The sequence below is a fragment of the Sorex fumeus genome, unplaced genomic scaffold (genome assembly GCF_029834395.1).
Source record: "Sorex fumeus unplaced genomic scaffold, SorFum_2.1 ptg000075l, whole genome shotgun sequence".
NCBI lineage: Eukaryota > Metazoa > Chordata > Mammalia > Eulipotyphla > Soricidae > Sorex > Sorex fumeus.
In genome coordinates, this window is record NW_026606132.1 from 2,927,648 (window position 1) to 2,954,280 (window position 26,633).

At 41.7% G+C, this 26,633-nt stretch overlaps 1 protein-coding gene across 1 annotated transcript in view; it reads right to left on the reverse strand.

The window, feature by feature from the left end:
- Positions 1-16,623: 16,623 nt before the first annotated feature.
- The window catches only part of HS6ST2 (heparan sulfate 6-O-sulfotransferase 2), a 364,072-nt gene continuing 354,062 nt past the window's right edge, over positions 16,624-26,633 (reverse strand). The window contains exon 3 of the mRNA XM_056130176.1: positions 16,624-19,716. Coding sequence (XP_055986151.1) covers positions 18,828-19,716 — 889 coding nt within the window. The 3' untranslated portion in view covers positions 16,624-18,827. The remainder of the gene's footprint in view (positions 19,717-26,633) is intronic.

The window sequence follows — 26,633 nt, forward strand, 5'->3', positions numbered from 1 at the left end:
TTCTCTATTACTTTCCTCTATACTTTTCTATCATAGCTTTTAGCAGAGTTTGGTATCCTAATTGACTTGGGAGCTATTTTGACTAATATCAGTCTCCAATGCCAGACTGCAAATGCCATGAGAGCAAGAATTATATATTCTGTTGTTTTCTAAAAAATATGAATACCCAGTATGAGCACAGACCCTGATAAATAGTAGAATATGTAGGCGGTAAATATGTATGGAATAAATAAATTCACTTAAATGATAGATCTATTAGTTTAATAAATACATTATCATTAAGGCATCAGAGCTATGAGATACCCAAGACTGGACACATGTCTGTCTTCCCCACCTAGAGAGGGACATAAGAGCTAGTGATAAACATGAGCCATGGAGTGACCTCAGACAGCCTTACTCATCACCTTCAAAGATGCCCTTACCTGAACAGCCCCATCCTCTGCCATCAAGTTTGTAAAAGTGTGTATATAAGTAAAATAGGACAAGATCCTAAGCAGTCACATAGGAGAATGTTCTGTAGTGAATATGGCGGTGGGCATTTACTGAGAAGAGCACTGGACTGTGATTAAATTAAATTCAGTGTGATAGGTCAGTAAGACCCACCTTTCTGATGATGACATCAAAGCAGAGCTTGAAAAACGATTGGGAAAAATTCTATCAAGAGGATGCTTTGTGTGTAATGGTTAGAGCAAAGGAGAGACTTAAATAATAACATTTCAGGCAAAGAAAAGAGCATCTGCAAAATGCCTGGAGAGGAAATGTGGAATGTTGGAAGAACTCAAATTGCTCTTCTTGGCAATAGAGTAGAGTGTGAGGGGCATGTGTTGAGAGATGGTATGGACAAGTGTGCGGGGGCCAGATCATGAAGGTCTTGATGGTCAGACTAAAGAGTTTAGAATGATGCTCAAAGATAGCTTGAGTGATAGCACAGCAGTAGGACGTTTGCCTTGTATGTAGCCGGCCCAGCCGAGCTGGGTTCAATTCCTCCACCCCTCTCGGAGAGCCTGGCAAGTTACCAAGAGTATCTCGCCCGCACAGCAAAGCCTGGCAAGCTACCCGTGTCATATTCAGTATGCCAAACACAGTAACAATAAGTCTCACGGTGGAGATGTTACTGGGCTCGCTCGAGCAAATCGATGAACAAAGGGAGGACCGTGACTGTGACTGCTCAAAGATATTCCCTCAGTATGGTCTAGTGACTAAAACACTATTTTGTTTGTTAGTTATACACCACTGAGGATTAAAATGGTATTTTTGTAAAGACCCATGGAAGAATGCCTCAATAAGAATACTCAAATAACAATACTCAAGCTTAGGACTAATGCTAAAGATAACCATAATTTTCAGAGCAGAAATTGGAACATATGGACTGACAATAAAGTAGAATGATAGAAATCATGAGTATCATGGAAAATCCAGAGCATATGATTGATGTGTTTATTGCTCCTATTGTATTCAACACATTAGGAAGGTTTAGTAGAGCATATCATGTCATCTGCTTAATAGTCAACCCTAGTATTATTAAGGATAAGCTAACATTCTTATGTTCTATAAAAAGGTATCCACCACCTTAAACAGATATGATTATGTCCACCAACATGTCCAGTAGTGTTACAAACAGCATTGCATCCTATGCAGATTGAGTAGGAGAAAAATATAAAACAAAAGAGATAAAATTCTAGTTTTTTCAGGAGTATTAGGTGTAAATTTTTCCTTAAGTGACTCTGAATATAATTGGGTATATTTTCAGCATATAATAAAAGATATGGGACAGAGGGCTGGAGCGATAGTACAGGGGGTAGGGCATTTTCCTTGCACGCAGCCAACCCGGATTCGATTCCCAGCATCCCATATGGTCCCCTGATCACTGCCAGGAGTAATTCCTGAGTGCAAAGCCAGGAGTAACCCCTGTGCATCGCCGGTTGTGACCCAAAAAGAAAAAAAAAGATATGAGATATGGGGCAGAGAGATCATGTTGAAGGTGAGGCACGAGTTTGACTCATCCTGGTTTGAATCCCTGGCACTGCATATGGTACCCTCCCCCTCCAAGTGCTGCCAGTAGTGATCCCTGAGCACAGAGCCTCAGGGATATGTGTAAACTCTGAACGGTGTCACTGGGTATGATCCACCCCCCCCAATTTTTTTAAACTAAGAGGGGGAAATCAGAGCCAGAACAATAGTATACAGGTTAGGGCACTTGTCTTGCATGCAGCTGACCCAGGCTCCATCTCTAGCACCACATATGGTACCCAGAGACCACTTAGTAGTGATCCTTGAGCACCGAGCCAGGAGTAAGCACTGAGCACTGCTGGTGTGTTCCCCCTGCCAGCCAGAGGAAATAATGTAAAGCCAGAGGAAATAATGTAAAACACTACCAAGAAAAATTGTAGTCTACACATATTTGATGAATAAACAAAACTATTAAAAATAATAAATTGTTGTTTCATTGCTAGAAATGTTGGCTGCATTGATTCAATCAAATTGCAAAGCACCAGGACTCGATTTGGAAGTGTCTTGCACATTTTGTTTTATTTTGTTTTGTTTTGTTTTGTTTTTGACTTTTTGGGTCACACCCGGCGATGCACAGGGGTTATTCCTGGCTTTGCACTCAGGAATCACTCCTGGCGGTGGTCAGGGGACCATATGGGATGCTGGGAATCGAACCAGGGTTGCCCGCGTGCAAGGCAAACGCCCTACCCGCTGTGCCATCACTCCAGCCCCCGTCTTGCACATTTTAAATCATTTCAGCATTACCACCAAACTATGGGTTAAGTGCTATAATAATTTCAATTTCCGAAATGCAAAGAGTTAGCCTCAAAAGGTAGAGTCATTCACCCTAGGTGACATAGCTAATAAATGATAGGTTGAGCCAGGATTATAAACCCAGGGGATGTGACAATCATAATTAAGATTCCAGAAAAAGTTCCTTCTTAGGTACGAATGTCAATAGGAAATGCAACAGAGAGAGTGATAAGCAGAAAAGTTGAAGTATGGAAACGCTTTCATTAAAACATGAGGGGTCTGGGGGATGGGAGGGATACTGGGATTCGTGGTGGTGGGAAATGGGCACTGGTGGAGGGATGGGTGTTTGATCATTGTATAATCGAAACCCAAGCACAAAAATTTGTAAGTCTACAACTGTACTTCATGGTGTCTCACTAATAAAAATTTAAAAAAAAACATGAGGGCAGTGCTATGGACACTAGACCTAGAATGGCTTGAGATGAGATCTCAGCTCTATTCCTCATTTTCTGTGTGACCTTAGTTAAGTCACTTGCCTTCTTTGGGCCCCAAAGTAAACCTGCTAAATGGGCATGATGGTAGGCAAAGGATGTGGCTCAGTGGTATACCACATGCCCTCCATGCATGAGACATGACTTCAATCTTCAACACTGTAAACAAATAATTAAACAATTAAATACAAAAAAGAAGGGAACAATGAGGAAAGGGAGTGAAAATGTGATATGGGTTTGACCGATGCTGTTATTTCTGGATAAAATTTTTTTTTGGTGAAGGAAAAAAAAACAATGAACGTTTTAAATCTTGCTTGTTAATGCTGTAGCCTTGTTTCTATATTCAAACAGACTTAAAAACTTCTTAACATACCCTCATCTTCCAAATTTTTAAAAAAAATTTTTATTAGTGAGACACCATGAGGTACAGTTATAGACTTACAAATTTTTGTGCTTGGGTTTCAATTATACAATGATCAAATACCCATCCCTCCACCAGTGCCCATTTCCCACCACCACGGGTCCCAGTATCCCCCCCAAATCCCCCATTCCACCCTCCCTCTGTGGCAAGGCATTCCCCTCTGTTCTCTCTCTCCTTTTGGGTGTTGTGGTTTACAAAAGAAACATTGAGTGGCAATCATGTTTGGTCTATAGTCTACTTTCAGCATGCTTCTCCCATCCTGGGAGGATCCTCCCAACACCCTTTATTTGGTGCTCCCTTCTCTATTTGAGCTCCCCTTTCCCCCAGCATGTGTGGCTGGCCTCCAAGCCATGGAGCAAAATTCCTGGTACTAATCCCAGCCACTCTTTGGTGTTAGTCTCCTATTTTGTTACTTTATGTTCCCCAGATGAATGCAATCTTTCTATGTCTATCCCTGTCTTTCTGACTCATTTCGCTTAACATGATACTTTCCATGTAGTACCACTTGTATGTAAATTTCATGACCTCATCTTTTCTAACATGGATAAAATATTTTTAAAAATCTCAGATGACACCAAAATAATTTTTTGCTGCTCCAGGTAAAGTTTGGAGAATGGCACATAGTCGCTTCAATTTATAGGAATACTGTGTGTATATAGATTGCATTTAGCCATAATCTCTTACAAGAAAAAATATTTAAAGTACACAGGGCCCAATTCAGATCAGGAACCAAAATCACTTTGTGGAACATTGAAACATATTCTCCAATGTCCCAGAATTGAACCAAGAATTAATTACTCTATGGAGAGTAGAACGTAGAATTATTGATAAAAATCCTTGGTGCCAGGGGTCAAGGGTCAAGGGTCTCTGCTTCCATTCATGATACTTAGGAGAATATAGGCCTAGTAATATTGCACTCAAGGCTTAGGGAATCTCAGGTTGTGTCTTCAAAGACAAAAGACCAAGGCAATTTCCTTCCATGAAAGTGAATTGGGTATCAGTGGGTCCTGGGACAATTGTTGACCAAGAAGAATTGAAAGAATCCAGAAGGCAGCCACCACCATGCTGAGACCACTCTCCACACACATGAAGGTACTGGCAGAGGGACAAAGTCACGCGGGTTCCGAGGCCGAGATCTCCAAGCCTACTCGGATTTGGGACGAGCATCCTCCACCCAGATCTTCCAAATTCCAGTAGGCGGGGGTCACACCCACCAACTGGCCCCCTGGCACCGTGTAATTCCATCAACGGCCAAGACTCAGAGACTATAAAAACCAGCTCCCGGAAGAAAACAGTGCAGTCTCCTGCCCCTGCGCCTGACTGTCCCTTGCCACCAGGGCCCCTTGGAGGGGAGTGGGTTGAGCTTTCCTCCCCGCCCCGACCAGGGCTCCGGCAGCCAAAGACCTCCAGGACCAGCCACCACCATGCTGATACCACTCTCTGCACACATGAAGGTACTGGCAGAGGGACAAAGTCACGCGGGTTCCGGGGCCGAGATCTCCAAGCCTACTCGGATTTGGGCCGAGCATCCTCCACTCAGATCCTCCAAATTCCAGTAGGCGGGGGTCACACCCACCAACTGGCCCCCTGGTGCCGTGTAATCCCATCAGCGGCCAAGACTCAGAGACTATAAAAACCAGCTCCCGGAACCTATTAAACATCCTATTATGACATCTTATTATCTCATTCCTACTTTGGACAAACTGGCAGGCTACCGAATGTAGCCTGCCCACACGGCAGAGTCTGGCAAACTCCCCGTGGCGTACCCAATATGCCAAATACCAGTAACAATGATGGGTCTCATTCTCCTAAAGAGCCTTGAATATAATCTCAGGGCTAGGATGAAGGAGACGTTACTGGGGCCTGCTCGAGGCAATCGACGATTAACAGGATGATTTGTGATTTGTGATTGTGAAAGTGAATTGGGTATCAGTGGGTCCTGGGACAATTGTTGACCAAGAAGAATTGAAAGAATCCAGAAGGCAGGCTGTTGCTTTGTGAACATTTCCGATTGAAAAGAAACTTTCGGTGAAACTAGAAATGCTTTCTTAGCTTGTCTGTAACTCATGACCTTCTGTTCCCAATTGCTATGCGGGAGGAAGCTTCTGCTACAGAAGAAAACTCCTCTTGGGGAGTTGTTTTACAGAGCAAAGAGTTAGAGAAGCCTGGACGTGACCCAAACCTCCCAGTTACTCGTTCTTTAGACTGTGACATGCCTCTCTGAACCAAAATTTACTTCTCTGTATAATGAATGGGTCCTGATAAAAGCAAACTATGTTTTCAGAAAAAATGAGATAAAGCTTCTTTTGGAGATAGTTCCATAAAGAAATATTTACGATAATGTATGTGGATGACTTCAAAATATTAAAGATTGGGCCAGAGAGATAGTAAAGGGGGCAAGGCATTTTTACCTTGCACATGGCTGACCCTGGTATGACCCAACACCCCCCCTTCAGAAAACCCCTAAATATCACAGATTGTGAGAAAAGTAAGTAAAGATATAGATTAAAGAAGATTGGTCATGAGTTGATTATTGCTGAAGCTGAGCAATAGGAGAATGGGGGTTCATTATGCTGTTCTCTCTACTTTTGCAGAAGCTAGAGTCTTCTTATAATAATAAAATGTTTTAAATAATAAAGTGAAGAGCATGAGCTCTGGAGATCCAACTAGGCTCGATTGGGTTCTTGCCTCTAACTCTGAAGCATCGGGCAAGTTAATTAAGCTCTCAGGAACCTCGGCATACTCCTCTGGAAGACGTGGGAAGTAATTATTCCTGCCTCACGGAGTGGTTGTAAAGATTAAATGAGGTTATGTATATAAAGGAATTAGTGCCGTGTCTGAGATCTCATATAATTCCCAAAAAAGTATTAGCAGCTGCTGTTGTCATTGTGACTATTATTATTATCACTATCCTGTGAACGGTCAAAAGGAAGACTTGGCACACAATAGAGAGACAGCAAATGGTATTGCTCATCATCATAATTATCAACAACATTGTCACGGACTGAATGCATCACCATGGTCAGAAGGCATTGTCACCCTGGCATCCCAATCAGGCCAGGTTACTGGTCTCTGCAAGTGTGGAAGGCTCCTGGCTGGATAGGAACTGCTCCTGGCTGGATAGGAACTGCTCCTGGCTGAATAGGAACTGCTCTTGGCTGGATAGGAATAGCTTTTTCCCTTAGTGGAGTAAGGGAGGTTATAACTAGCTCCAGCTGCTCCACTTCAGAAATTTCCAGCCAAGATAGGACAAAATAAATAGTCTCAAGTTCAACTGTCAAAATGTTCCTCTATAGAGCTTCTGAGCAGGAGACAGTTGGAGATTAAAGAAGTCAGGCAGCTCTTCCAAACGAACCTTAATTTATGGGGGGTTTATTTATGAGGACTTAGAGCAGGACTCTTGGCCTTGGGAAAAGGATGCAGCTGGAAAGCACTTTAAAATTTTTTTTGCTAGGGGCCATAGCCAGTGGTCTCAAGAGACCTCTGACCATACTCCAGGCTCAGCGTTTTTACCCCAAGATTTTTTTATTGGATCACTGGGAGATAGATAGACCTTTACAAAGCTGTTCATAATTAGGTTTCAGTCACACAATGTTCCAACACCCATCCTTTCACCAGTGTACATTTCCCAGCACCAGAGTCCCCAGGTTCCCTCCCGTCACCCCCACCTTTGACTCTATGGAAGGCACTCCTCTCTTTCTGTCTCTCTGTCTCTCTCTCTCTGTGCATTGTGGTTTGCTTGCAATAGAGATACTGAAAGGCTGCCATGCATTTCCCTTTGTCTACTTTTGACACGATTTTGTCCAGCATAATCATTTCCAACTATTATTGTCATGTTGTTCCCTTCTCTATCTTACCTACCCTCCACCACACAGACACTTGTGGTAGATTCGAACCACTGATCAGTCCTCCTAGCCCTCGTTTTCCCTGGCTTTGGAATATTAGTCTTCTACTGTTTATTTTTTATATGCCACAAATGAATGCAGCATTCTGTGTCTGTCCCTCTCCTCTGACTCATTTTACTTAGTATGGTACTCTCCATGTCCACATTTATAAGCAAATTTTATGACTTCATTTTTCCTGATAGTTGCTTAGTATTCCATTGTATAGATGAACTATAGTTTCTTTATCCAGTCGTCTGTTCTCAGGCACGCAGGTGTTTACAGATTCTGGCTATTGTGAACAGTGCTACAATGAACATAGGAGTGAAGATGGTGTTTCTGCTGTGTGATTTGGGCCCCTAGGGTATATTACCAGACGTGGTTATTGCTGAGTCAAATGGGAGTAATTTCTAGTTTTTTTGAGGAATGTTCATATTGTTTTCCAAAAAGGCTGGACCAGTCAGCATTCCCACAAACAGTGAAGGAGATTCCCTTTCTCCATGCATCTACACCAGAACCAGTTGCTCTTGTTCTTTGGGATGTGTGCCAATCCCTGTGGTATGAGATATTTCACTGTTGTTTTGATGTGCATCTCCCTGATAGATAGTGATGAAGAGCATTTTTTCATGTGCCTTTTGGCCATTTGAATTTCTTCTTGGAGTATGTTTCTGTTCATTTCTTCTCCCCATTTGTTGATGGGGTTGGATTTTTTTCTTGTAAAGTTCTACCAGTGCCTTGTACATCTTTGATAATAACCCAACCCCTTATCAGAAGGTATTGGGTGACTAACATTTCCCATTCCATAAGCTGTCTTTGTATTTTGTTCACTGTTTCTTTTGAGGCACAGAAGCTTCTTAATTCAATGTAGTACCATTTATTTATCTTTGCTTCCATTTGCTTGGTCAGTGATGTTTCATCTTTGAAGATACCTTTAGTTTTAAGATAGTGGAGCATTTTGCTTACATATTCTTTGGACATTGACATTGAGAGAGATTATTGTTATGGGGTATTGATTGTGACATCTTTCTGGAGAAGTTTGTTGTGTTTGTGGGGGGTTGTCTTGTCTTACAGTAGCTCCTTCAGTCCTTTTAAGGTTGGCTTTGTGTCAATGAAGATCCTGAGCTGTTGTTTATCCATGAAGTAGTGTATCATTACTTCAAATCTCAATGAGAGAGTATAACATCTAGCTGGATAAAGTATTCTTGGTGTGGCATTCACTTCTTTGAGTTTTTTTGTTTTTATTTTTTTACTATATCCTACCACTGTTTTTAGGCCTGGAGGATTTCACCTGATAAGTCTGCTGTAAATCTAAGGGATTCTCCTTTGTATGGGATTTTCTTCTTTGATCTTTTTGCTTGCAGAACTGTGTCTCTATCTATGGTATTAATTGTTCTGATTATGATATATCTTGGAGTTTTTTATGTTTTCAACTTTTATTTTATTTTATTTTTATTTATTTATTTTTTAAATTTTCATTAGTGAAACACCATGAGGTACAGTGGTAGACTTGCAAATTTTTGTGCTTGGGTTTTAGTTATACAATGATCCAGTACCCATTTGGAGTCTTTTTATTAGGGTCTCTTTTAACTGGTACTCTTTGGGCTTCTTGGATCTGGATGCCTACATTCTCCAGCTTTGGAAACTTTTCAGCAATGGTGTCTTTAATTGTTACTATGTCATTGTGGTTGCCTCTTTGTCCCTCTGGTAATCCAATGATTCTTATGTTGTTCCTCTTAAATTCATTGCATATGTCTCTTACCCACCATTGAGATATTTTGAGATCTTTGTCCATTTTTTGTTATTGCCTGGATGCTTTCTACAGCATACCTTCAAGTTCACTGATTCCGTCTTTGGCTCTTGTCATTCTTTCTTTTCTTTTTTTTTTAAATAGTGTAGGTGTATTGCTATTTATTCAGCCATTGATTAAGCTGATTGAATTGGGCATGAACTCCCACTGTCATTCTACTTTTGAGGGCAGGCAACCACTGAGTTTTTTTTTTTAATTTTATACATCGAATTTTTTATTAGTGACACTTCAATTTGTAGTTATCTTATTTCTACTCTTATTTCTTCCTGTACTTTATTGGCTGTGTATTCCACTATCAATTCCATATCCTCCTGTATTTTATTGTCCATTTCACTATTTCTTTTCTCTTTCTTTTTTTTTTTTTTGCCTTTTGGGTCACACCTGGAAGTGCACAGGGGTTCCTTCTGGCTCATGAACTCAGGAATTACTCCTGAAAGTGCTCAGGGGAACATTTGGGATACTGGGAATCGAACCCGGGTCAGCCACGTGCAAGGCAAACGCCCTACACACTGTGCTATCACTCCAGCCCCCATTCCACTGTTTCTTTGAGCTCATTAAACATCCTCACCATTTCATTTCTGAATTTTTTTAATCAGAGAGATTATGTATGTGGGTATTTCTTTTTGAGGCCTCAGGGCTCTTTTCTTTATCCACTCCCCATGGTGGGCATCTGCACTGTTTCCCCATGATGCTGTGGTAGTCTGGAGGTGAATCCTTCCAGTTCACTATTAGTGCCCCCCAAACCCCCCTCCCCTGCTCACTGCCAGGTGTAGGGAGTGAGGGGAGAGCTCTCTGGAAGAGCTCAGTAGAAGGTGTTATTCTCTTTCCTCTTCAAGGATATTACCTTCCTCTTTGGTGTTCCTGAGTAACTTGTGTGGGGCCTCAAGGGCCGATTCTAGGAGAAGGGCATGTATTTTTAGATTGGGTTTGTACAGATTCTTGTGTTCACCATTATTTTGGTGTGTTTTGAGGTTTTTTTTTCCTTTTTATTTGGATAGGCTAGTGGATTATTCGTCTAATGTGGTTGGGGTAGCCAGGCTGCCCTCCTAAGAGTTTGGTATAGGAGGCTGAGATATGGGTCCAAGGTATCATGAAAGTGGAAATTAGACCTAGATGCCATGCTCCCCTTCCCCCTCACCACCTGTGTACCTGGAAGAGGAGGGACCATGCGTTGGCACACACCCTTGGTTGCATTTTGCATCTTACTGCTGGTGCGCTTCTAAAGACGCAGGTGTCCCCTCTCTCCTAGGTCCTCATCTGGGCACCTTTGGCTATAGAGAGGCCTCTCTGTTTGCTGCCATCTCTTCCCACGATCCCACCTCCACTGTACTTGGGGGAGGAGGGCCCACTAGTTGGTGTAGATCCTGGGTTAATTTCATGTCCCGTGCTCAGCTTTGTCCAGAGGTTCTGAAGGGTTTACTGGAAGTGATGGAGATTGAAGATGAGACCACACCATGCTGGAAACCAAACTCGGGGCTTTCACATGCTAGACCTGTGAGCTACCACTTGAGCCCTAGCTCATCTCAGGAATCACCTTCTTGACAAAGTATGTTCTGAACTGTCCTCAGGATCCTGCTTCACTGGTCCTAACTCAGTTAAGTGTTCAATGCCTGTTTGTCAAATGAATGGTCTAAAGATGAGAAATGAAATGATAATAGGTTGGGAGAACAAGCTAGAGTGCATGTCAGGAAATATCTTCAGACTCAGCATGGTTTTGCTTCCACAGCCAGGGCTGACCTAGTCACCAGGGAGGGTAGGCATTGTGACCACAGCTATAAGAATCAAGCAAGGAGAACAAAGATTCCAAAATGACTGGAGTGAACCATGACTCTCTAGAAATCATGGAGGTTCCTCTGTTTGAACTGTGTATCTCTGGGATGGTTTCCTCTGCTGCCTAAGGCCCCAATTCAGGATTGAAAATGCTCTTACCTGCTGTACTCATTTGCTCTAATTGCTTGCTATTTACTTTTGACCCAAGGCTTATTAGAGTTCATTAAACCTCGATTAAAATGGCAATCAAGCTATCTATGATTTAGATAGAGCCACTTAGAATCAATCAAAAATTCTTATTCAAATTCATTTTGGAAAGCCCTGTGCCTGCAACCAGTGTAAAAAACTTTAGCCTGAAGCCAAGGTTCAGGTTCCATTTGGGTAGCCTTGAGTCTCAGAAGGAAGCTGGGGTCAGATTAGAAAGAACTTTGTGCCTTTAGCTGTGGGTGTGAACTGAAGTTTGTAGATGGTGAAGAAAATCCAGCACATCCTGAGGAGAGTAGTACAATGATCAGACCTATGAAATATGGTCTTTCCAACTTATATTAATATCATCTTAAGTTTATTGGAAAAATAGCTAGGAATCTCACCAAGAAGACAGATAACCTCATTTGCACCCAAGATTCTGATTCAGCTATTCTTCAGTGGGGCCTAGGGAAATAGCATCTTTCTCTTTGACGCCACAAACAGAGGTGCTCAGGGACTACCTCCAGATCAGTGCTTGGAGGGTGCTCCCAGTGATGCTCAGGGTCCCATGTGGTAACAAAGGTCAAATTGAGACATCCTGGTCTACATGTAAAGTATGTTCCTTGAGCTCTCTGTTCTCCTCTGATGTATTTCTTTAAAGATGAAGAGGAGGCCAGAAGAGGCCAGAGAGATAGCCTAAGGATTAGGGCATTTGTCTTGCACATGCTGAGCCTGGTTTGATTACAGATGGTCCCCTAAGCACCAGCAATAGTGATCTCTGAGCTCAGAGTCAGAACTAAAACCTTGAGCACAGCTGGGTGTGGACCATCTGTCTCCCAATCCCTCACCTTCCCCTCCCCCCCAAATAAAAATGCATCAGAGAGGATTCTGAGGCCACAAGTCCATGGATCAGGTTCTGAGAAAGATTTTTGTAGTGTGGTGGTCAAAAAAAGCTGAGGACAGAATACATAAGATTCTGTGACCATCCAGGTCGGCCATACTGACACCTGAACTCATGGGGGGAGTCCTAGGAAATCAAAGCACTGACTGTCCTTGCCAAGTTGGTGTTAATTAAAAAAGCTCCAGTCTAGGGGGTTTGAAGAACCAGCTGGCGGGTTCAGTCCTATCAAGTTATGATATAGCTTGATATGATAGTCTTTTAAGACTGTTCTTTCTCAGGACCTCAGTCACAAGAAATCCAGCAGAGCATTTTGAAGTTGCCAAAACTGTTAAACTTTTCTTAAATCCAGTTAGGCATCATTAAATCTTAGTGAGATTAGTGAAGTCACAAGATTTAGCCAGGCATAATGAGAATAGAATTTACACAATTTAATGAGATTTGATGAGGATTATTGAACCTTATCCAGCCCTTAGGGCAACAAGACAAAACTTTACAATTCAAATAGGATGGGAGCAAACTATTATTTTTCTCTTTACTTTTTTTTTTACATTGAAGAGAGTTACCTGAATTTACAAGACTTATGTTTGTGTTTTCCCTTTCTAGAGTACTCTTGTGGCTGCTAATCTGAAAAATTAGTATGTGCTAACTTTTTTAAAAAATTGAATCAGTGAGACACATTGTTACGAAGCTGTTCATGGTTGGGTTTCAGTCATACAATGTTCCAACACTCATCCTCCACCACCAATAACCCCAGTTTCCCCTCCTGCCACCCCCAACCCCCAGGCTAATTCTATGGCAGGGACTTTTCTTCTTTCTTTCTCTCTATCCTTTTGGGCATTATGGTTTGCAGTACAGGTATAGAGAGGTTATTATGTTTGTTGCTTTACTGACTTTCAGCCCACCGTATCTTTTTAATTATTTTTATTTTACAAGGTGGTTCACAATATTTGATTACAGTTAATATTTAAACACCAATCTGCCACCACCATTACCCCTTCCCACTACCAAATTTGGGATGTTTCCATCTCAAACTCCAATCCCTGTCCCAAGGCACAACAGAAATAATATATATTGTATTGTATGTTATGTAAAACCACTGAAAATGCTATGAAAATGTATCCATAGAGGTGACAGTGTGAAGATTGTTCTGTTTTGGCAGGGGCCATTAAGACATTCTTTAGGTATCTATCACTAACATGTTGTTAAAGGTTGAGGAGTGATGTGAGCTTTCATATATATACCTAAGACTATTGTGTGCAGACCGCCACTGACCTTCCTTTGTCCTTCGTCCCCCCTTGGGGAGCACCTGCAATCACTGGCCCTGGGGAGGAGCATAGAGGAGTCCCTTAGGTCCCCCCTTTCTGGAGGCATGATGTTCACTCAGCGATCATGGGTATGGGACGGACCCTCTGTCTTTATGTAGCGCTGGCCTGAATGTCTGCGCTGATGACTGGGCCGCAGTGAGTACTTCACATGACTTCTGGGGCTGGGGCAAGAGCACAGGGGTCAAGCTGTCAGCACACCTGTCAGCCCGAAGTCTTTATCCAGAGTGATCATTTCCAATTAAGTGATCATTTCCAACTATGACTGTCATAGTCTCTATCCCAACTGTGTTGTCCCCTAGCACTTGAGACAAGCTTCCAAACGTAGACCAATGCTCCTGGCCTTTGTTTCTACTGTCCTTGGATATTAGTCTCAAACTATGTTTTTTATATCCCACAAGTAAGTAGTAAGTGCTAACTGTTAATGGATTACCCCTTCCCTCTTAGGCAGCATACATATTTCAATAAGATCTTCAGGACAAGTTGCTTTCACCTAGAGTAGAGTGTGAGAACGTGGGGATTCTAGAAATCTATGCATCAACCTAGCATTGAGCAATGGCACTAAACTTCCAGGGCTCTTAAGTGAATTGGTGAGGGGATTAATGGACGGACGGACAGATGGATGGATGGATGGATAAGTGGGTGGGTGGATGGATGAATGGACAAATGGATGGATGGATACATGGTGGATGGGTGAATGGAATGATAGATGGATGAGTAGATGGATGAAGTGTGTCATGCATAGGACCATACCCTGGCAATGCTGGGTACAGAGGTGGGTGGGGAATGAAGGTGACTGATGGTGACTCATACTTGAATAAGTGCACTACATTTGGCCCCAAATTAGCCAGGGACAGTGGATAATGCACTTCCTTAACTGGAGAGTGTTATCAGTGACTCACTTGGCATTTTGTGGATTAGATCTTTCAGAGCATTTCTGTCACTGGCTACATCCAAAAATCTGAAGGACTCGGTCTTTATGCATTTGATTATGTAATATCTACACTTTTATTTTTTAAAAATTGGTCACACAAATACAAGATTATCTCACTGACCCTTGTGGCCTATAGGAAAACTGGACGAGGAAATGTAATGTAAAGGAGGGATGCCGAGATTGTCCTTGATCCCAGAGTATAGGGAGGAGAGGACAGAGAAAGAAAGAAATTAAGGGGGAAGAAGAAAATAAGTAATGAGGAAACAGAAGTGAGAGAACAGAAGTCAGGGGCTTCAGGTATACCAGTGATGCGGGAGAATGGTATAGCACAGACTCAATAACACTGAAAACATGAAATCTAAACTAAGAACCACCGAATTTTGAAATGTGCCTGTGAAGGTGGCAGTTGGGGAAAGGGGTGAGGGCGTGAGGGAACACGGGAGCACTGGAGTAAGTTAGTTGACACTGATGGTAAGGTTGGTTTTGGAATATCGTATGACTAAGACTCATTGATTAACAACTTTGTAAATCATGGGTCTTTAAATATAAATAAAATTTAAAACTAGTCACAATAGGTTGGAACTAAGTATTGCTTAGTTTTTGTCAGTACTTTCAATTCTTGATCTCAGAGCCAGTTTTCAAATACTAAAGGTGTGAACATTCTTCACATTTCTAGCTTTTATACTAACAAGAAAGATAACACTCTGAAACACACATGGGGCTTATTTTGTGCTGGGCACTTTTGTGTGCGCATTACAAATACAGCCTACTTTAATTTTCAAATAATCTCTGAAATTGGAGCTATTATTTCTCCATTTCCAGATAAGGAAACTGAGGCATAGAGAAGTTAGTGGCTTTCTCAAGGTCCTTGAGATGCTAAGTGGTGGGACTGAAATTCAAAATTATGTAGTATGTACCCAGAATCACCATTTTGTTTGTTTTGGAGTTACATCTGGTGACTCTCAGGGCTTACTTCTGGCTCTGTGCTCAGGAATCACTTCTGGCAGTGCTCAGAGGACCATGTGGGAATCTGGGGAACAAACCATGGTCAGTCGCATGCATGGCAAGCACCCTGTCCACTGTATTATTTCTCCAGCCCCCAACTCACCATTTTTATTCTGTGACATCAGGAACGATCAGTTTGGAGATTTACTGTAAACTATTCATTCTATTTCAGTTTTGGAAGGACAACCAGGACACCATTATTTGACTTTTATTAAAATAAAAGGAAACTGAGTAACAGTGAGAACAGTCTAGCTTCATTTTTTTCTTAGCAATATGGCATGTGTGCGAAAGTGAAGGAACAAAGGCGAAAAGCGTGTGTGAGGCAAAGAGACACAGAGATGGGGAGAGATCTCTGAATGCGAACAGGACAGAAGAAATCACATAATTGAGGCAGTTATTTTGGTGGGCTGGAGCGATAGCACAGCGGTAGGGCGTTCGCCTTACACGCGGCCAACATAGCCAACCCGAGTTCGATTCCTCCGCCCCTCTCGGAGAGCCCAGCAAGCTACCGAGAGTATTCGATATGCCAGACACAGTAACAACAAAGTCTCCAATGGGGACGTTACTGGGCCCGCTCGAGCAAATCGACGATCAACGGGAGGGCCTTTACCTTTACCTTTACCTTATTTTGGTGGAGAAGAAATGGGTTAGCTATTATTTGTACTCATGTGTGTGTGAGACAGAGACAGACAGACAGAGACAGACAGAGAGGCAGAGATCTGGTGGCCATCAGGGCTTACTCCTATGTATGTGCTCAGGGATTACTCCTGGTGAAGTTTGAAGATCCTCACTAGACCTCAAATAGATTCAAAGGCTGATCTCAAACTGACATCCTACAGATCCTTCAGGGTGAAATGTTTCTATGGTTGATGAGGTACCCAGTTTATGGAATTTTGTTCTAGCAGTCAGAACTGACATGGCAACTGTTGTCTTTTAATTTGTGATTTTGTTGCTGTTTTTTAAAATTTCTTTTAAAAGCAAGCATAACTTCCCTAAAGGAAGCTTCCCAAAGTTAAGATTATTTTCATGTGGAAGATTGCAATAGGGCATTTTATTTCCATATGCAGTGGCCAAGAAGGAAACAGGAAACTCCTGAGAAAAGCAAATTTGGTCTGTAATGTCATAATGTCTAGTTGCTGCAAATCTTAAAATCACGAAATTACTCAGAGCCTGTAATTTAAACTTTATTTCATAGCTATCATTAAATTACACAAAAATCAGTGAATGGTTTGTAAAGCTACACCATTGGACAGATGTTTACAGTTGAAATCATGGGATTTACATGTTGATGACAAAATGCATATTTATAACATCCCCTATATACAGTAATCAGTATTGACAGAGAAAATGCACTTAATGTCTGCAAACCATGCACACCACAGCAATAATACAAAATGCTTTTCTGGAATAAACTTTTCCACTGGTTCAGGTTTTGTCCTGCTTTCCAACAGTACATATCAGTTTTAAGAGCAAACATTATCAATTAAAACTAAACAAAACTGAAATACCACAGTGAACTAGAGAATATTTATTTTAAAAACACAATGTACACAAAATAGTCTCACTCTAAAATACTTTGATTTCAAGGTGTGTTTGATTTTATTTTTATTTCCCTCTTGTTCTCTTCTAATTCCCAGGACTGCAATACTATTAGACAAAACAAAACTTTGATAAACTGATACAAGCACAGAGTCAATAAAAAGGATTTCTAAATAACCCAATACTCAGATTCACGCCCAGTTTGTGGTCATATTATTACAGATGTAGCTAGATCATGCAAATGAGTGAACTGGGTGAGCTGTGACTTTATCATCACACTTCTAATTAGGAATGTCACCCCTGAATACATAAATGCTATTTCAAGTGGAGTTTTTTGAATGATAGCCAGAGGATTTGTATAACCCTTACAAATGTATAGCAAAACCCACAAAGTGGAAACCATTCAGAATCATGACGTACAGTGGGTTACATACTTCCTTTTTACTCTGCTTATTTCATAACTGATATCCTAGGCCCTAAATCACTTTTCTAAATGCATAGGCTCCAGATGTTCCATCTCACTGCACAGTACTCCCTTCTGTTCTTTCTTAATACAAACCTGGTCAAGAGTTAACCCAAAGTATTGAGGTACAGTTTTTGGTGTTCCTGAATAACTATGGCTATCCTAATTCTTTTTCTACCATTTCCCCTTGCAATTGTTTACAATCTGTCAACACAAAAAAGAACAAATAGGCTAGATATAGCCCGCCTAACTAGAATCATTACGATAAAAATATACAAAAAGTAAATAATAGTTCACATTCAGGTTCAATTCTACCTGACCAAGAATAACTTCAGCAATATTTTTAGACACATTATTTGTTCAACAGCTTCTTGATAATGACCTCACTACACAAACATTGATAAGACAATTCTATAGAAAGTCCTGACTTTAATCCAGGATTATATATCACAATAATTTCAATAACACACCATTTAGATGATGAAGAAAGATTCTACAAATGGGTTAGTTTGGAATGAGCACAACTCGGAGAAGCCTTAAGATGAAGAAAAGCAGCGCCAAAAAGATTTCAGAACTGTTGAAATTACAGTGCCCAGAAAGCGCCTGGTAATTGGATCTTCACATTGGTTTTCTACTTGGAAAAAAAAGCATTTTGTTTAACATGAGATAAACCCTGTTTAAAACCTTTAAATGGTAGAGGGTAGAAATAAGTTCAAAATCTTAAGCATCTCTTAAATAACAAGTTTTGTGTTCTGTTTTACTTGAAAAGCCAATATTTTTACATATACCTATTCATGTTGGGGAGAGAAATTTCTTATTTTCTACCGCTGGGGAAAATGTAACCACCAGCTGTTATTCCATTTAAATTGATTTCTGGTTTAAAATCAAAGAAAATAAAAGGCTTCATGTTGACTTTGAGCTTTTTCATATTTATGCTCATGCTTAGCCCGGGAAGAAATGTTTGCTTCCAAGACGGAGTTTTAACTGTGTCTCATGAATAATTTAAAGCCATTTCTTAGTGCTAAGTTAAATGGTCACATTTTATGATTTCATTTTGTCTCTGTGACTAATTTTAGAACTTCTTAAAATATCAAAACAGCAATTTCTGGTGAGTCTGGTTTGGCTTTTGGATTTTGTAAATAGTCCAACAAACCAAGAAAAAGAAGACAATTTAATTATATATTGAAATTTGTTGTATCCACGCACAGTATAACACTAAATTGAAAGGCAACTGTAAAGGCAACCTCTTAACGTTTTAACTTCATACTTCCAGAAAGTATGAAACACTTAGACACTCATCTTTTAAGCTTTGCCATATTCTTACTGGCGCTTTGGGAGAACTGTGTGAGAAGCCTTGGGAGCTTTTTAACGCCAGTTCTCTACACTGCCTATGTAGTCATGGGTACCGTTACTGCTGTCACTCTGCTCTTGACCTGGGTTTGGTTTCTGTCTTGCCTGGTTCTTCTGGTTCAAATTCTGACTCAAACTCTGAGTCAGATTCTGAATCAGATTCTGAAACAGATTCTGCGTCACATTCCGATTAGCATTTGGATTGGGGTTCTGACTCTTATTCTGACTCGGAGTCAGGCTCTGGCCCTGGCTCTGGCGCAGGAAGTGGGTCTGAAGGAACCTTCCCTTCAGAAATTTGCGTTGCTCCTGACGCTTCCGCCTAGCTTCCTGATGCTCCTTCTGCCTCATAAACTGATACCTTTGCAGAAAGAGATCCTTCGCATAGCTATACAGCTCCATATCCAGAAAATTTAGGCCCTCAATACGCTTTTGGATTTCCTCACTGATCTCTACGCTAGAGGCCCTAGTAGTGTTGTATTGGGTAAATGGTGAAATAAAGTTCATGTTGAAGGTTTTCTCAAACAGATACTGGGTCTTCCGCTGAAACTCAGTGAGGCCAAAGAATGCCATGTGCTTCAGATTCGACTTAGCACTTTCCAGGAGGACCTTGTTTCTTTGCTTTTCTGGCATGACAGAGAGGTTGTAGCAGCCTACTAAGGTCAGGTCAGAGAGCATGCGCACTTGGCGGTTGTTGGCAAGATTATAGGGACAGTCCATGAACTCTTTCAGGGGGCAGCCAGACCAGTCATCGCCACTGTAGCAGCTGGGCAGCTCTTCAGATGTTGGTGGTCTTCCATCGCAGACATGCAGGGATGCTTTCCATGTCGCTCCTCTCTGGACATGCCGCCACTCACTCAAGTACCGGGATACCGGATCTCGGAGGATAGTGATGTAGTGGAAATTCCTAAAGACAGAGGACAAAGATCAATTGTCAGGGATATTTGAGTAACATAAGTGGAGTCAGGGAGTTTCTTGGAATAAGTGATATTGATTGGCCATGAAGGAAGGTAATGGAAGGAAATGATGGCGATCTTGTGGCATCTGTTCCGTGAACTATGTTGCAGTCCTCAATTAGAGTCCTCCTAGCCTAATCAAACACCTTTTTTTCTTCACCCAATTTGCTGGCAATGTATTCAGGCAGGTATGAAAGGTTTAGACCCAGGATATCAGCTTAGTCATTCTTCACTCCCTCTTCCCCAATCCCCTCTGTTCCTCCTTTTCCAAACAAGGACAAAATCTTTCCAGTGACCTCAAATGACTGTGTACTAAGTAGATAACCATTTTATTTCCTACCCCCCACTGCATGTCCACGTGAAGTGATCATTAAGTGAAGATGTAGTGGAAACAAGCAAGTTTTTGGAAATGAGATGGAGTTAGGAAGTAAGCTCACATTTAATTTGTCCTTACTACATATACCAACAGCAGTCTTGCAATAACCAGTATAATCAGGATATCTTATTTAAGAACAAAACCTGGTTGAAAGAGTATCTGATAGGATGGTTTTGGTTCTGGCTGTTGTCATAACATCACAGCTCATATGTTATGAAATAGGAATGTGAAAATAGTAGGCAGAGCAGCTCAAAGCTTCCAGAAATAAACATTGTGGTGAGTCACCCACTAAAACACACGGTAGCTGCCAATGGCACAAATACACAAGCGACTACCTTGGTTTCAGCCTTCATTCACATGAAAATATTCTTAGTATAGGCAAGTTAACTCTATCAGTTCTTCTTATTCATTTATATGGAGATTTGGGGCCATACTCAGGCTTTTATTTGTACCTGTGTTCAGGAATCACTTCTGATGGGGCTCAGAGAACCATATAAAGTGCCAGGGATCAGCTATGCAAGGCAAGGCACCCTACCCCTTATAATATCTCCCTATGCCCAACTCTATCATTTCTTTTCAAAAATACTGAATCACAGTGAGATGCACAATTACAAAATTGTTTGTAATTGGGTTTCAGTCTTACAGTGCTCCAACAACCGTTCCTTCACCAGTGCCCATTCCATCAGTTAAGTTCCCCTTTATTTACCTATTTAAAGAACACAAAAATGTCAGCAAGTATGGAGGCTTTGCTGTATAGCTCATCTCTTTTGGATTAACAGATTAGCTAATGTGGATCATCCAGATACCCATACACATCAGGTACAAACACATACACTACCTCGCAGAAGCATCAGGGTTGATGGTGTGATCAGGTAGATTCAAGAGGTGAAATGACTCTGGGGCTATGCTTTTAATAAGAAACTAGGTTCTACTCAGGTTCTGGGGCTACTCAGGTTCTCAGGATGAGGTCATAGAAGGGCTTGCAGTGGAAGGAACCAAATAATAAGGAGTGATTATGAGTCTCTGTTTTCCCAAAGGAAAACTAGGTTATGGCATGTAGCTTTTCTGAAATGTATTCATTCCCATCTGAGGCAACTACATGCTCTGGACACATGCCAGAAGATTCAGGGAGAACCAAATTCACCAGCCAACAGGCTCAGTCTATTGACTGATATCGTCTAAGAAAACGTTTCTCCCAAGTCGTGGGTTTTGAGCAACTCAAGGACCCTGGGATCTATCTTCTATAGCTCTATTCTGTACTGGTATTTCCTCTATCTGCCATGACCATCTGAATTGAAGCAGACAATCATATTCATCCCTTAAGTCCAAGTTCCACCTCTGGCTACCAGTCATCACGTCATCTTCTGCCGCCATCCTAACATGGCCACAGGAAGTTTTTGTTGAAAGACTTTTAATACAGAATTTCAGTTACTTATTTGTATTCCTTTATATATTATTACTATAGATCAGGTAGCAGCAATAGTGTTAAAGTTTATGATATTTATATACAAAAATCCTGCAGCTCACCAGATCCAAAGTGCCCACAATCATCACCCATTGTTTCTATGTTATTTGTATTTCTACTGATACTCTGTTTTCCAGGATAGGGGTGTTGGGCTATTCCATTACTAATCCTGTCCATTCCAGTTTTGTACCTTGATCGCTGTATGTGGCACAAAGTTCAGTCTCAATAACCCTTTAATTTCTTATTCAATTCAGTATTCTAGTGAAGAGTAACGAAAAAGATGGGAATGAAAAAAACCATTACATCATTGTATAAGGACTCTGGGTGATCTTCCAAGTACCTTGCAAAAGCCACAGAAATGGTTTTTTTTTTCTTAAATTTTTATTAGTGAAACACCATGAAGTACAGTTGTAGACTTACAAATTTTTGTGCTTGGGTTTCAGTTATACAATGATCGAATACCCATCCCTCCACCAGTGCCCATTCTCCACCACCACCAGTCCCAGTATCCCTCCCTTCCCCTATCCCCCCATCCCAACCTACCTCTGTGGCAGGGCATTCCCTTTTGTTATCTTTCTCATTTTGAGTGCTGTGGTTTGCAAAAGAGACATTGAGTGGCACTCTTGTTCGGTCTATAGTTTACTCTCATCATGCATTTCCCATCCTGAGAGGAACCTCCCAAAACCCTTTATTTGGTGCTCCCTTCTCTATCTGAGCTGCCTTTCCCCCTAGCATGTGAGGCTGTCCTCAAAGCAATGGAGTACTCCTCCTGGTACTTATCTCGGCTATTCTAGGGTGTTAGTCTCATATTTTGTTACTTTATGTTCCCCAGATGAATGCAATGGTTTTCTTAATCCCTATATACCCTATTCTGGAGTACACAAGCATGGGTACAGGAGAAGCAGATAGGAGTGAATACGAAAAGGACACCAAGACCACCTTCATCTCTTTCATTGCTTTACCTAGCAGCAGATTTGGGTCCTATTCATGACCTTCATCAACAAAGGTGACTAGTGCCATGGGTCCCCTTCTTCCCCTTTGGCTTTGGTATTCCTTCTTTTGTTCATTTAGTACATATTTACTGAGGCTTTAAATGTTAGGCCTGAGGCAACATCTTAGGGACAGAAAAAAATTCATGAAGTCTGGTGACACATTTGGATTAATCTTTCAACCAGATTTTCTAGGTATGCATTATAATGGGGGTTTCTGGATGTTTAAAACCCCCATAACGGGGTCACCTTCATGCTTAGCTGCCAGTCCTCCAGCACTAGTGTATTTTACTGCTTCAAGCCTACAGTGACCTCTTCTGGTAAATCCTAGAGTGCATCACCACCACGCACGTCTTTACCAAAATTCTTGAGTTGAGTGATTCCAAAACTCCAGTGTCAGTGATAGGGTCAATGTTTTGTTGCCCACATGGAAAGAGAGGAAGCAATGCAGAGAGGCAGAAAGCCATTCAGAAAGCTCTCAGGTTATGGATGAATGACATTTTTGGGGTGGTTCCGAGATTCAAATTTAAATTCATGTAATGCATACACTCTACCATGGAGATACATCCCCATCTCCAAGGATGTGTGACTTTTTTTTTTTGAGGGAAAGAGGTATGCACAACTGGCAATGCTCAGGGTTCTGTACTCAGGAATAACTTCTGGCAGTGCTTAGAGGACCATATGGGATGCCAGGGATTGAACCCGAGTTGGCTATACAGAAGGCTATTTACTGTACATAGATCTACATGCTATACTAATTTCCTTACATGTTATACTATAGTTTGCTGCAGATTGACTTTAGGTTGACCTTGTGACCACTCACTACTTTCAGACTAGCCAAGAGTGTCTCGTCCGCATGGTAAAGCCTGGCAAGCTACCCGTGACGTATTTGACATGCCAAACACAGTAACAACAAGTCTCACAATAGAGACATTACTGGGCCCGCTCGAGCAAATCGATGAACAATGGGAGGACAGTGCTACAGTGCTACAGTGCTATACTATATTTCCAGCCCCAGGACATGTGACTTTTAACTGAAGGTCACCAAGAAACAACTGAAGGTGTGTTGGTGATTGTATGAGATGATAGTATTCCAATGTTGGTAACTTCAATCTACACACACACACAAACACACACACACACACACACACTGCCTTGGTGATAATAGTTACCATAGATTCAGAGAACAATACCTCTGGAATTCAGTGATTCCCAAGAGTACTCTTCTCCTAGGGAGAAATAAACCCAGGGGACCTCAACTGAAGATGCCTGATGCTTCTTGGGAAAAAAAATGAACCAAGAGATACAAAGAAAGATCTGCTAACCTGAGTGCCCAAGAACAGATGACTGGTTAAAGAAACTTTGGTACATCTACACAATGGAATACTATGCAGTTGTTAGAAAAGACAAAGTCATGAAATTTACATACAAGTGATTCTACATGGAAAGTATCATGCTAAGTGAAATGAGCCAGAAATAGAGGGACAGACATAAAAAGACTGTACTCATCTGGGGTACATAAAGTAACAGAATGGGAGACGAGCTCCCAAGAATAGTTGAGATAAGTACCAGGAGGTCTGCTCCACGGCTTGGAAGTCGGAAGCACATGCTTGGAGAAAAGGCAGCTCAAACAGAGAAGGGAACACCAAGTAAAGGATGTTTGGAGGATTCGCTCGGGATGCAAGATGCGTGCTGAAAGTAGACTACAGACTGAAAACGATGGCCACTCAATACCTCTATTACAAACCACAATGCCCTAAAGGAAAGAGAGAGCAAAAGGGAATGCCCTGCCACAAAGGTGGGGCGGGATGGGGAGGAATGGGTGGGAGGGTGGGAGGGTTACTGGGATCATTAGTGGTGGAGAATGGGTACTGGTGGGGGGATGGGTATTCGATCACTGTATAACTGAAACCCAAGCACGAAAGTTTGTAAGTCTACAACTGTACCTCATGGTGTTTCACTAAATAAAATAAATAAATAAAAAACAAAGGAAGAGCTCCTAAAGCATGTGTCTCCAGTAGTGTTCACTGAACTCCCAAATTACCTACTGTGTTATTTAGTCAAATAACAATTGCCTCCCAAATTGTTATTTGACTAAAGAGTTGTTGAAGTCTTCCCACATAACAGCTAGGGTGGTGAAAACCCAACCTGATAGGAAGGCAATCAGGCACAGAAACATGGCAACACCCTTCAGTTGGCCCATGGTAACATGGACACAGGCCTGAGAGATGCTGACAGGGATAAGAGGAGGGAATCTAAAGAGAACACAGTATAGTATGGCATTAAGGACTGGAGTAAAAAGAAGGCACCAAGAAAACGCCTTGATATGATGCTCAGTTTAGCTTAATGAGAGAAGAGTTTCTGTAGTTTGACTTTGAACAAGGAAGACTTAGGTGAGGCAATAAGAGAGAAATGGAATATGAAGCAGAAAGGTGAGCACAAGACATAAAGTAGTGGTAGTATGTGGAGGAGGAGCTCTGAAAACGTTTTCCTGGGAACTAATAGTGGCAGGAATTAAGTAGTGAAGAGACAACTAGGAACAGTAATGGCAGGAATTATGGATAAACAGACAGCCAGGAAACTAGCTGTAGAAGGTCTCAGATGCCATATTAACATGGTGACACTGGTGCTGGAATTTGGGTTCATTTAGCCACATTCAACTGTGAGCCACTGGCGGTACACACTGGTGTCAACATGTTAGAGAATTAAAACTAGAGCCGGATGATAGTACAATGGGTAGGGTGCTTTCCTTGCATGTGATTAACCTGGGTTTGAGCCTGGGCACCACATATGGTCAGTTGAGCCCTGCCAGGAATGATTCCTGAGTACAGAGTCAGGAGTAAGCCCTGAGCACTGCTGGGTGTGGCCCCCAAACAAAAAGAATTTAAACTTAATTTATTTTTATTTTTTATTTTTATTTTGCTTTTGGGGTCACATCTGGCTATGCACAGGGGTTATTCCTGGCTCATGCACTCCTGGCAGTGCTCAGGGGACCACATGGGATGCTGGGAATTAAACCCAGGTTGGTCATGTGCAAGGCAAATGCCCTACCCGCTGTGCTATGCTCCAGCCCCTAAACTTAATTTTTAAAGCTTTCCTACCTTCTACTGATTCACAGCAAATTTACAATGTAACAGATTTATTTTGTAAACAACATGGAGGCCCTTTAAGAATTTTATGCAGGGTTATGACAATACAAGATGCATTTTAGAAACAACACTGTCCCAGGGGTGGTGATGGAATTAGCGAAACTAGTTGGGGGCGGGGATGCATAAGACAAGACAAAAGCAGGAGACTAGAAAATATTTGCTAAATACAATTCACAAGGCTTGGTTGGGGTTTGGCAGAGATGCTGTTCAGCAGTAGAGCACATGCCTTGCCTGTGTGAGGCCCTGGGGGATAAGAGAGAGAGAGACAGAGAAAGAGAAAACGAGCCAACAAGAACTGTATTTCAACTTTTTGGAGAGAGAGAGAGAGAGAGACAGAAGAAATAAATCCAAAACACCCAATAAGACTTTACTGGCATGGGAGACAAAGAAGGAGGGCTGGAAGAAGACCCAGGAGCAAGTCTCTTTATCATGGTACATCCAAAAAGAGAGTTAGGTGAGCTCTAGCCCTCAGATAGTGATTTCTCTGGTTTGTCATAAAAATTACACTGTAGCACTGTCATCCCACTGTTCATCAATTTGCTAGAGCGGGCACCAGTAACATATCTATTGTGAGACTTGTTGTTACTGTTTTTGGCATATCGAATATGTCACGGGTAGCTTGCCAGGCTTTGCCATGCAGGCGTGATTTCCTCGGTAGCTTGCCGGGCTCTCCGAGAAGGGCGGAGGAATCAAGCCTGGGTCGGCCCGGGTTGGCTGCATGCAAGGCAAGTGCCCTACCTGCTGTGTTATCAGTTCGATTCCTACGCCCCTCTGAGAGCCCGGCAAGCTACTGAGAGTATTTCGCCCGCACGGCAAAGCCTGGCAAGCTACCCGTGATGTATTTGATATGCCAAACACAGTAACAAGTCACACAATGTTACTGGGCCCA